Here is a 13,218-nt window from a genome sequence, read left to right as displayed (position 1 = left end):
TTAATTTTTTTTCATGCATATTCATTGTAGATATATTGAAAACCCACCTGCTTGAGGTTCCCTAGGAGAGGTTGAGGACTGCTGTCACATGATGAGGCAGATAAAATGTGATATTTTTAATATTCAGTTTTTAAGACTTCTATGCATAATGAAATCCAGTGTCATCGTGGAAAGCTTTTTTTCTCTCTCTCTCTCTCTCTCTCTCTCTCTAAAAGTGGAGGAAGCTCAATAACGGCTCGTGGAATGAACTTGAATTCAGTCTCTCTTCCTCAAATGGTGATATCTGTACCTAAGATCCAAGAGAACTATAATTTGGTAAGTGCCCATAATGGTATCTTTTAGTACTTTTTTTAAATGTAGTTTCTGTAGCCTGGTACGGCTTCAAAACTATATATTTTCTGTCCATTCAGTTACTTTTGAACAACCTAGCAAAACTAATGATTTTATTCCATTTGGGGGGGGGTTGGATTCATCCAGGTATGGTAAAAGCTCACCTTGATCTCCTGCAGGATTCAGCAGCCTTCAGGATCCCAGTACAGCAGATTGCTGAATTCCATCTAAAAAGCACGGGAGCAACAGGCTGCAAGGCCGCAGCCCGATGCTCCTGGGCCGACAAAGCTGGGTCCTCCTGCCCCAGCTCAAGTCCCCCTTTGGCCTCAGACTTCCTCCCCCCCCCCCCAAGCAATATCCCCCTGCCCCTATCACCCATAGGATTTACCTTTCACAGCATTGGTGCTGCAGTGGGGGGGGGGGGGGGGTCCAAGGGGTCTTTGAGCAGAAGCGATGCCCAATTTATGCTGCCCCATTCAGTGTTGCTCAGAATGGCACCCCTAGCGATAGTGTTGTGCAACTACCACTAGGGGTCAGATTTCCATATAAGTAGATATCCCTTTATAGGGAAATCTGAGCCCTAGCAGTAGTCACCCCATTTCAAGTGGCGCTGGATGAAGCAGGAGCAACTGGGCATCACTCCTGCTCGAAGATTCCATAGATGAACCCTCCACCCCCCCCCCCCCCCTTCATTAGACCACTAATGCTGTGAAAGGTAGCCCCTGTGGAGGATAGGGGCAGAGGGGTGTTGCTCAGGTGGGGTCCGAGGCCAGAGGGGGGGAGGTCTTGATCAGGAAGGGTGGTTTGCTCGGGGGTGGGGGGACCCAGCTGTGTCAGCCTGGGAGGATGCTCCTGGACAGTAAAATAACCCCATAAAAAATGGTTATTTTACCATGCTTTTTTGGCCCTAAAATGACTTACAGTATGTCACCACAGGTCATGTTAGGATATGTGCACAATAATGAGATGAAAAATATGCATTTTTATATTTTGCATCTCATTGCTCCCTAACCCGCAGTGACCTAAATTTGACTGTGGTATTTGGTGATATTTTAAGTCGAGCTGTGTTAGGGCCTAATAACGAGCATTAAGAGCAAAATAACATTCGTTGTAATGGCCCTAACACCGCTTGATGAATTCCCCCCCTTAGCTGACATTTGAATCATCCTACTAGCACAGCTACTTAACATTTCTATAGCACTGTTGGAGAATACAGAGTGCTGTTCATAAACATGTAAGAGAATCCTTGCTCATCAGAGCTTACAATCTATTCAAGACATTCAAATAGGACAAATAAGAGATTAGGAAGTTTAGTATGGGAATGATTAAAACATACATGTGTTAAACAGCTGACTAAGGGGTTACAAATTAAATGTATCCTCAAAAAAAAGTGGGCTTTTAGCCTGGATTTGAATAGGGCCACAAATGAAGCAGGATATATCGATCCAGGGACTCTGTTCCAGACATGTGGGGCAATAAGATGACAGGAACTGAGTCTGCAGTTGGCAGTGGAGTTGAGCATAGATAAGTGATTTATCTGATCCACAGAGTTCCCCGGAGGAATATAGGGAGAAATAAGAGAGGAGAGATGTTGAAGAGCTTCAGAATGAATGCACTTGTATATCAATAAATGGATAGGAAGCTAATAAAGTGACTTGAAGAAGGGGTTATGTGAGTTTAGTGACAATGGTGAAAGATAAGTCATGCAGCAGAATTTTGAATAAATGGAAGAGAAGAGAGGTGGTTTATTATGTATTTGTTTTATTTCATTTATATTATTTAAAACATGTGTACCTCGCCTATTCCTAGGCAGGTTACAGTAAAGCATACATAAAATCACTAAACAGAACAACACAAATACCTACTGTCTTCAATATACAAAACATTAAAGCATCAAGAAAAAAAAACACCTGAACAAATGAGCTTTTAACTGCTTCTTAAAAGTAGATAAAACTGTAAGATTTCTCAACCGAACAGGTAGCTTATTCCTCAAAACTGGGCCACGAATAGAAAAGGAGACCTGTAAAGAGCAGGTTGCAGTAGTCTAAGCAGGAGGTGATGAGAGTGTGGATAAGGGTTTTGATAGGGTGTTCAGAAAGGAAGGGGCTAATTCCTTTATAGGGACAGAAGAGTACAATAAAAAAAGGGTAATTGCAGATACTTTCATACTTTTGAAACTATGAAAGTAAACATTGTAAAATGTGAAAACTGCTTCCAAAGGTATAAACTAGAACTGTGTGACTGACAGAGAATGAGCCCAACCTCACACCAGCTTCAAACAGAAGTAAATCGGGTCTCTGAATAAAAGATGTGCCTTTTATTGACATCCTAGATGTGGGCATATGATTGGGTGGGTGTTACATATCTCTGAGCAGAGTGGAAAGTGTTAATGGAGTTTCTATAGTGATGTTCTCTGAACATGTTTCCTCAAACTTTTTGTGTGTTTATGTGAGACAGATACATCACGAATATTTCCTGTACGACAGCTAAGGTCAAAATATATTTGGGTGATTTGAGGTTTGACTGAGGCAACATGTTTTAGACAATTCAAGAAATGCTTGTTTATTTCAAAAGCTTTTTAAAAAAATAATAATTGATGATGCATTTCTTTTCCAAGTTGTATATATTTCTATGAAAAATTCCTTATCTTTTTGGCTTAATTTCTTCCATTGTGTTTACTTAACACTAGGATTACGTGGTAGTAACAAAGAACACATGCTTAATTTGTGGTAAGCATACCGACTAATCCAATCAAAGTTAAAGATGCTGCCTGCTAGGCACTGTCTTAACTGAGTGGGAAAATAGATTGAATTACTGCATTCTCAATCCAATATTTCTTGAAAACTAAAACCATCATATTCTTCAATCACTAAAACCAATTTCGAGCTAAAATGTCATGTCAAATCACATAACAATAAGGTCATCCCAAATTGGATTTTCTTTGACCTTACCAATCAGTCACATTGCATCACCTCCACGGGGCATTATTAGATTCTTTATCATTCTCTGAAAGCATTTTCTTTAGTTACTCCCCTGGCAAAGTAAAGGCTTTCAGAGCAATTCCCAGCAGGCAGCCACAAATAAAGTTAAGCATACCACTGCTATTAATTTAAAGGGCATCATTACTTTGCAGTAGATAGGTAGTGCAATTAATTTACTCTAATCTGATAAGTGCAATAATAACAATAGCTGAGAATCCTTTAGTTGTATAATAGTTGGGGGGTGGGAGGAACGTCGCAGAAATACTACCTAATCATCTGCTATCACCCTCAAGAAGTATATTTTTAAAACTGAAAAAGTTGTTTCTTGATTCAAAACAGTGCTTTTGATGAGCATGTCATGAACATGCTGGCACAAAATACCAATATATGAGCAGAGGAGTAACCTAATGATTAATGCAGCAGGTTAAGAATCAGGGAAGCCAGGGTTCAAATCCCAGCACTGCTCACTGTGGAGCCAATGCAGAAAGCCTTACTGTAGAGCCATGCACAGATGTCTGAGTGTAAGGTTTTTACCGTGATCGTAATACTGCGGCATGCAAGAAGCTAATTGCATGCAAATTTTATGTGCAAAAAACCTGTGGCAACTGTGGGTGAGTATGCCAGACTCATGCGCACAAGGTTTTGCGGTAAGCATGGCTTCTTGTGTGCATGTCCAACAAAAAAACAAAAGTGTCAGCATACATCAGCACTTGTTCTGTGCCTAAATATGAGTCTCAAAAACTGCTTACAGACAAAATTTATGCGAGGCTCCTATTTAGGCGTAGAAGAACAAGCGCTGATGTGTTACTTTCTCTTTCGGTTTTGTTCCATCTGCCTTTAAAACTTGCAGGGGCTTCCTTCTGCTTGCAAAACAAGACACAACTCTCAGTTAAATTTGAAAGGTTGACCAGAAGTCCTCTTCACAAAACCTTCTATGCAGCCCTAGAGAAACAATTCTTTCGCTGTGCCCACGTCAAAAGTGAGCGACATATTCTCTGCATTGGACAGTATATCTAAATTAGCTCATCAGCATACATTTTAATACAATGCTCGGCGTTGTCTTCTGCTTGAGTTAATACCTGCGCACAAGTCCTCTGCATTCCTCCGCCTGTACAACCCATGTTCAACCCGCAGTAACCTCACAGCTAAGCCTGAGGTTACTTTCTGCATCAACCCTTCTGTTCTTCGGCAAGTCATTTAACCCTTCATTGCCTCAGATACAAACCTAGATTCTAAGCCCTCCTGAAACAGGAAAAATACCTACTGCACCTGAATATAACTTGTCTTGAATTTCTGAGAAAAGTATAAGCTAAATCTAGTTCCCGCCTCCCTTATAAGAATTAATATTTAGCAGAGTTACTGCCTTGATCCACTAATACAATTTTTAGCAGATGACATTTTTTTCTACTACTGAGAGAAAATTATGGGGAGTAGGAGGTGCTTTATGAGGTGGGGGTAAAATTCTGGCACTTTTGACAATTGAAGGTATAGGGACTCATTTTGGAAACAGAAAAACGTCCAAAAAGTGGCATAAAGCAGCAGGTGGACTTCTTCATCCAAAATGTCCCGATCATTATTTTTTAAACCAATTTTTTAAGACAGTTTTCTATGCACTTTGTATGCGGTGTGTCAGGGACAGGATTTCGGCATTCCCAAAACTTGAAAGTTTTTCTGCCATAATGGAACAAAGCAAAGAGGTCCAGGACTAAAATTTAGTTGTTTTGATCTGGACCTGTTTCAACCAGGGGCGTAGCCATGGGTGGGCCTGGACGGGCCCAGGCCCACCTACTTGCCCTCCAGGCCCACCCATCCAAATCCTTCATCGCTGCCTTTTCTCCCGCGACTTCCGGGAGGCAGCGATCAGCGTTACCTGTCAGTGCCTGCCCTGAAATTATGCTTCTCTTCTCCCCAGGCTTCGTTTCTTCGCTCGTCGGCAGCGCTACACTGCTATTCAAACAGGCAGCTCCGCTCCTCTCTGCCGCGTCCATCCGGCCCTACTACACAGGAAGTGCATCAGAGGGCCGGATGGACGCGGCAGAGAAGAAACGAAGCCTGGGGAGAAGAGAAGCATAATTTCAGAGCAGGCACTGACAGGTAACGCTGATCGCTGCCTCCCGGAAGCCGCGGGAGAAAAGGCAGCGACAGCGATGAAGGATTTGGATGGGTGGGCCTGGAGGGCAAGTGCTAGATTTGTGGTTTGTTGGTTGGGGGGGAAGGGATACTTTTGCCAGAGACAGACTTGTAGGAGGAAGGGGATTAGAGGGAACTGGGAAGGAAGAGAGCTGCTGGAGGTGGGAGGAAGGGGCTGGAGAGCTTCTGGAAGAGGGAGGGAAGGGAGAGAGCTGCTAGACATGGGAGGGAGAGGAGGAAGGGGTTGGAGAGCTGCTGGACAAGGGAGGAAGAGGAGGAAGGGACTGGAGGGAAGGGAGAGAGCTGCTGGACATGGGAGGAAGAGAAGGAGGGGACGATGGAAGGGAGAGAGCTGCTGAAGGAAGGGGAGGAGGGGACTGAATGGAAGGGAGAGAGCTGCTGGACATGGGAGGGAGAGGAGGAAGGGGCTGGAAAGCTGCTGGACAAGCTAGGAAGAGGAAGAAGGGACTGGAGGAAAGGGGGAGAGCTCCTGGACATGGGAGAAAGAGGAGGAGGGACTGAATGGAAGGGAAAGAGCTGCTGGACATGGGAGGGAGAGGAGGAAGGGGTTGGAGAGCTGCTGGACAAGGGAGGAAGAGGAGGAAGGGACTGGAGGGAAGGGAAAGAGCTGCTGGATATGGGAGGAAGAGAAGGAGGGAACAATGGAAGGGAGAGAGCTGCTGAAGGAAGAGGAGGAGGGGATCTGGGTGGAAGGGAGAGAGCTGTTAGATGTGGGAGGAAGAGGAGGAGGGGATCTGGATGGAAGGGAGAGAGCTGCTGGACATGGGAGGAGAACTGGAGGGAAGGGAGAGAACTGCTGGTACAGCACAAGGAGGGAGGGAAGGGAAACAGAGATACCAGACCAAGGAGATGAAGGAAAAGGGAATATTAAACCTACAGCTTGAGGGAGGGAGGCAGGAAATCAAGCAACCAAACCAGATGCTGGAAAGAGGAGGGAGTGAGAAGGAGAGAAGCTGGATGGGGTAGGGTCAGAGAGGGTAGAAATATGTTGGCACTGGGGACAAAGAGAGGGGAGAAGATGGACAGAGTAATATAGGGACACAGAGAAAAGGAGATACTAAACATGGAGGAAGATAGAGGTACAGAGATGGAAGAAGATGGAAGGATGGCAGAGAAAGAGGGAAAACGGATGGGTGGGGAGAGAGACACTGGATGGAAGGATGCAGAGAGAAAGGGGAGAGACTGGAAGGATGTGGAGAGAGAAGGGACACTGAACAGAAAAGGGTAGAGAGATAGACACTGGTTAGAAGGAGGGAGAGAGACATTAGATGGAAGGATCAGGAGAGAGGGTAGATGGGTAGAAGGATGGGGAGAGAAAGAGGGAAGACGCTGGATGGAAGGGTAGGGAGAAAGAGGTGACACTGGATGGAAGGATGCAGAAAGAAAGAGGGGAGACTATTGGAGGATGGGGAGAGAGAGGGGAGACACTGGAAGGATGGGGAGAGAAAGAGGAGAGCTGCTGCATGGAAAGGGGGAGTAGTGAAAGATTGGAGAATAAGAGGAAGGGGCATGGGGAGAACAAGGGTGAGAAAAAGATGAAAAGCCATAAGTAGATGAAGGAAATTAAAGAATGGATAGTAAGAATGAATTAAATCTAGACACAGAGAGAGGCAGAAAAATATTGAAGAAAGCAAAGAAAAAGGAGAGAAAAATGACAAATGGCCAGGAAACCCTGGCAGAAGAGTTAAACGAAAGAAAGCAGAATCTAGAGACACAATGAGACAAAGTAAATGGCCATACAACAAAGGTAAAGAAAATAATTTTATTTTTAATTTAGGATAAAGTAATATGGTGTTAATAAAGTTTCAGAGACCAATACTTCCTTCCTTAGGTCAGGAGAGGATACCGTAACAGCATTATACTGACCTGAGGCAGGAGGTTTTGGCCTCTGAAAGCTCACTGAAAAGGATTAGTAAATTGTCTGAAATCGGATGCACTGAAAAGCAGCACTTTACCCTGTGTGACAAATGCATCTGAGTGTGACTAAATTTTGCTTGGAGGGGGGGGGGGGGGTACAGAGAAAATTTTGTGCCCACCCACTTTGGGTTCAGGCCCACCCAAAATTGGCAGTCTGGCTACGCCACTGGTTTCAACTATGACTGTCACAAAGAGATGCCTCAAATGACCACTGGAGGGATTAAGGCATGACCCCCCTCCCACCCCCACCCCCGAAGATGTGAAAGAAACAGTACATACCAGCCTCTATGACAACTTCAGATGTTATGGCCAGGTGTAATGACTAGGGAAGTAAGCTTATAGGCAGCTGGTTAACTGCTACATAAATACATAAGTATTACCATACTGGGAAAGAGCAAAGGTCCATCGAGCCCAGCATCCTGTTTCCAACAGTGGCCAATCCAGGTCACAAATACCCGGCAAGATCCCAAAAATGTACAAAACATTTTATACTGCTTATCCCAGAAAAAGTGGATTTTCCCCAAGTCCATTTAATAACGGTCTATTGACTTTTCCTTTAGGAAGCTGTCCAAACTTTTTTTAAACTCCGCTAATCTTAACCGCCTTTACCACATTCTCTGGCAACGAATTCCAGAGTTTAATTACACATTGAGTGAAGAAACATTTTCTCCGATTCGTTTTAAATTTACTACATTGTAGCTTCATCGCATGCCCTCTAGTCCTAGTATTTTTGGAAAGTGTGAGCAGACGCTTCACATCTACCCGTTCAACTCCACTCATTATTTTATAGACCTCTATCATATCTCCCCTCAGCCGCCTTTTCTCCAAGCTGAAGAGCCCTAGCCGCTTTAGCTTTTCCTCATAGGGAAGTCGTCCCATCCCCTTTATCATTTTCATCGCCCTTCTCAGCACCTTTTCTAATTCCACTATATCTTTTTTGAGATGCAGCGACCACAATTGAACACAATATTCGAGGTGAAGTGGATGCAGCCAACCAGGTGCAGACAGGTCTCAAAGAGGCTACGGTAGAGCAGGAATCAATTTACAAGACACGGTGCAGCTTATCCCAAAGGGGCTTCGGCTGAACAGGAATCAAGGTGCAAGACACAGAGCTGCTCAAAGCAGCAATTGAAGGCAACAGCTGCCAGAGCGGTGAGGCAAGATCTCAGAGCCCTAAAGAGGACGCTGCATGGATGAAGCCACCCAACCGCACCTAGGCCACAGCTCAGAAAGACGCTTGTCGAGCGTGTGCTTGCGCCTATGAGCTCCGCCAGACTCCAGCTGGACACTGCCAACAAATGCCTCCGTCAAGTATGCAGCAGCAGTGCCACTTCTCCCATGGCCTGATACCGCAGGTGTCTTTGGGTTGGGACCCCAGTCTGGAGGTATGTGTACCGCCGGCCATGACACCAGGCCTAGTACAGCAGCAAGCAGGTCCCTGGAGTTGCCTAGTGGTTAGAGAAGGGGACCCAGGCCCATATCCCACTCTATCTTACACTTGTGGTGGAAAGTGTGAGCCTGCAAAACCCACCAGAAGCCTAATGTACCTACATATAGGTGACACCTGCATATATAAGGGTTGTTGTAGTGGTATACAGTTGGGTACAGTAGGTTTTTGGTGGGTTTTGGTAGGCTCACCATACAGTATAAGGGGGTAACGATGAGATGTGTATCTGGGACCTTTTAGTTAAGTACACTGCAATTCCCTTTAGGGTGCCACACTGCTCTGCTGGGATGTCTGTGTGGCCAGTATACTAAGAAAGCTGGCTCCCCCATACATCCCAAATGGCTTGTTTTTGTGCATTTTTTCCCTTTGGACTTTTTTATTTTTCAAAAATAGTCCAAAAAGTTAGACGCACAAAAACATCTACAAAATGGCCATTTTCAAAACAAAAAATCGCTATGTTCGCCGCTTTCATTTTTGGATGTTTTCAGCAAAAAAGGCCAACATTTGTTTTAGACATCATATTGAAAATGCCCCTCATAACGTCCCAGTAATCTTGATCAGGATTTGTTTATATTTTTTAGTTCAGTTCTCTTTGTCCTCTATCCAAGGATTTGGGGATAAACGGCACCACCAAACTGCCAGGAGTCAGAAAATCAGGCTCCACACACAGTGAGACCAGTGAAGCAGTAAAGCATATTCTAGAGCAAGCTTGCTTAGTTCACTCTCATGTCTACAGTCCTGATTCCTGAAATATACTGTAAAAGTGCACTGGAAATGAGGATGGGAGAACTTGCATCCGATTTCCAGAAGAACTGCCTTTCAGCAGAGTAGATTTAGACCCAGCTCTCCCTGAAAACAAAAGTAAGCAAATCTTCAAGATTACAGAAGAGGCCTGCTGTGGCAGTGAGGGAAGACAAATTTATTGTATTTTCTTTCCAGCCTTTTCTTCTCCCTTCAGGAACCAGTGGTCCTGTTAGCTATTTCATGGACTATGATTTTGAACTCCTTGCTGGGTTTTCCCTCCAAAACTGCACTCACCATGTCCCAACTTTCCAGCCTTCCCTGTCCAAGATAATCTTTTCACAGTGGGGACCCATTCAGAACAGTGGACAGCACAGCTGGAAGATCTGTTCAGAGTTGTGACAATTGATGATACCACACAAATTAGTCCATGCTCCTTCCCTTTGTCTGAGATCATGTATATTAGATTTTCAATGACCAACACATAGGGATCACCAGCAAACAAGAGTGGTGAAACTTAGTTCTCATAAAAGTCCTTTATTGAAGTCGGCAAGAGAGTTTGGAAACATCAGGCCTAAGTGGACTCTTATGACAGGCCATGTTTCAGCACTACTGCCTGCATCAGGATTCTAATAATTCTGGGAGAGCAACGCAAGTGATATTCAAAATCAGCTGATGAGAAAATATCGGCAGAAAGAACCGCAAAGGTTCAAAACTGTAACCGAGGGAAATAATTACTCCAACTGTGAATAGTATAGCTGTTTTTTTTCCTTTGATGTATATATATATATATATTGGATTTTCAATACCAGATATAATAAAGCTAATAAGGCAGTTCTGAAAATACTTGCAGCCTTTTCAAAATGCAAAGTTTAAGCAGTATCACCTGGCACCCTCCTACAGTTTAGCAAATACAAATCAGAAAATGATACGCCGAATCTGGCTTCTTATCTGCTAAATTGAGAGACCATATTTATTTATTTATTTATTGCATTTGTATCCCACATTTTCCCACCTCTTTGCAGGCTCAATGTGGCTTACATTACATCATGAATAGTGGAAATGCATAAGAAAATAGATAATTAGTATTGCATAAGGATCTTGGGTTACATGATAATGATAAAGCATGATAGTAGAAAACAAACAATTATCGTAAGGCAATTCTGGATATATGTGTAGGAGTTCACACATTTGTTGGTCTTTGTGGTATGCCTTGTTAAAGAGATGGGTCTTTAGTAGTTTGCGGAAGTTAATTAGTTCGTAGATCGTTTTTAAGTTGTGCGGCAGCGCGTTCCAGAATTGTGTGCTCAAGTAGGAAGTGGTTGACGAACGCGTTAGTTTGTATTTTAGACCTTTGCAGTTGGGGAAGTGAAGATTAATGAATGTGCGGGATGATTTTTTAGCGTTCCTGGGTGGTAGGTCTATCAGGTCTGACATGTAGGCTGGGGCATCTCCGTGAATGATTTTGTGAACTAGGGTACATATTTTGAACGTGATGCGTTCTTTAAGTTGTAGCCAGTGTAGCTTTTCTCGTAGGGGTTTAGCACTTTCATATTTTGTTTTACCGAATATGAGTCTAGCTGCTGTGTTCTGGGCCGTCTGAAGTTTCTTGATTATTTGCTCTTTGCAGCCAGCATAGAGTGCGTTGCAATAGTCTAGATGGCTGAGTACCATTGATTGAACCAGGTTACGGAAGACGGTCCTTAGGAGACACCACATTAGGAGGGACCCAAAATCCTGAATACTGCAAGAGCAAATTAATTGTTTATGCTCTGGTTCTAATTGAGCTATTACCCAAAGAAACTACAGGAAACTGCCAGGTGAAAAAAGAAACTAGTTGGAGGTTTTTCTTGTTTATATTTCCTGTGCTACAACTCTTTCATTTAAGAAGGCTTTGGAATTTATGGAATTGAGTATCATTTTTCCTAGTGAAATTTCTTTAATTTCATTTGTTATTGTGATTATTATAATTGATTTCTTTACTGATGGATGCTTTTCAAACAAGATGTTTCTTGTATAATATGTTTAAATCAATAAATAAATAAATAAATAAAGAAGGCTTTAGAAACGTGTAAAAAAAATCACAGCTGAACTTCACTGTAGGCTGTAGACAATTTTGGAAGAAAAATGTTTTATATGCTACAATGTAAAAATCCCAGGACTTGCTAGTCAGTGGAGTTGATTTTTTCATTCCTAGCAAAATATAAGGGAAATTGTTTTAGTTGTCAGGAAAGCAAAATAATCACTGCTTCATTTCTATACAGATACGTGCTTAAAATATTTTGAACTTCAAAACCTCTTTCAAGTTATCTGTTCCCACTAATCAGGGCAAATAATTGTGCTACTGTGCTGGCTTTTCTCAGATGTCATATTATGCTCATACTAGCCTTTGAGCCCGTAAAAACGGGCTATTATAGGAAGGGGGGTTGAAAGGCCCACCGCTGCCCCTCCCCCTCTGAATTCGTGCCCCCATCCCCACCCCGAGTCACCGCCGCCACCCACCTTCTACCCGGTTGGGCCCTCGCTCCGCTATTGAAACAGCGAGGGTCCGGGAACGCAGCACTGAGCTCTGCTGAGCTGCCGACGTCGGCCTTCCTTCTTCTTCTCTGCCTGTCCCGCCCTCGTGTAATGTAACGTTGTCGAGGGCGGGACAGAGGCAGAGAAGAAGGAAGGGCGATGTCGGCAGCTCAGCAGAGCTCAGTGCTGCGTTCCCGGACCCTCGCTGTTTCAATAGTGGAGCGAGGGCCCAACCGGGTAGAAGGTGGGTGGCGGCGGTGACTCGGGTGGGGGGAGCGTTAGATGGCGGTGTCCCTCCCTCAGAAATGCGCAGTAGAGACCCTCTCTGTTCCGCCCCCCGTCATCACGTATTGACGCGGGGGCAGGGCAGAGAAGGTCTCTACTGCGCATTTGCGAGTGAGTACGACACTCGCCTTTTATATATATTGATTATTATATTCACACATGACATTGGTATGAACAGCTGATTGAGACTGGATGTATTAAAGCATTGTGTTGCAAATAAGGATATGCAGTGTTGATCCCTCTATCTCTCCTCACTGAATTCTTGTGCATCCTGGTTCTTTTTTCAAAGCTGGCTTATCAAAAAAAAAACCTGTCTCTGGATGTTATTTCTTGGAGAAGTAGTATATGGATTTCCCTCACCACTGCCTAACTTCACCTTTTACCAAGCATTCTTCAGTGGATTGGTGCTCTTTGATTTTGGGTTCAGTGGCTTGACACAGTGTCAGATGGTCTCCACCAGTATAGTAGGCGTCTTGTACTGTGTGGTATGGTTTTCTGATGCCACCTCAGAAGTACTAATGATGTTATATATTTTCTCTGGCTTTTCTCATTACAGACCTGTAAACATCGCTCTAACTCTGAAATAATATGTTGTTCAACTCCTTCACTTGAAGATTTAAATCGTGAACCACCTATTTTAACACAAGTCTTTTTCATATTTGATGGAGTAAACTCCACATACTTTGATTTCATCTATGTAAATAATCCTGTCTTTGAGGTCTTGGAAAAACCACTAGTAATTTCAGTGGGCAACAAAAATATACTGGAAATTAAGGTAAGAAATAGAAAAAGTATAGCATTCTCCTTCAGGCTATAATAGATATATGTATGCATAGGGGTGTGTAGATA

The 13,218-nt window shown here is 43.5% G+C and overlaps 1 protein-coding gene across 1 annotated transcript in view; it reads left to right on the top strand.

Moving 5' to 3' along the window:
* MET (MET proto-oncogene, receptor tyrosine kinase) overlaps positions 1 to 13,218 on the top strand; it is a 238,537-nt gene that overhangs the window by 152,300 nt on the left and 73,019 nt on the right. Inside the window, exons 10-11 of the mRNA XM_030216229.1 lie at positions 216 to 315; positions 12,926 to 13,144. Coding sequence (XP_030072089.1) covers positions 216 to 315; positions 12,926 to 13,144 — 319 coding nt within the window. The remainder of the gene's footprint in view (positions 1 to 215; positions 316 to 12,925; positions 13,145 to 13,218) is intronic.

This window comes from Microcaecilia unicolor, chromosome 10 (assembly GCF_901765095.1).
Source record: "Microcaecilia unicolor chromosome 10, aMicUni1.1, whole genome shotgun sequence".
NCBI lineage: Eukaryota > Metazoa > Chordata > Amphibia > Gymnophiona > Siphonopidae > Microcaecilia > Microcaecilia unicolor.
The sequence above is the reverse complement of the archived record's forward strand: the minus strand, read 5'-3'. Positions and strand labels throughout refer to the sequence as shown.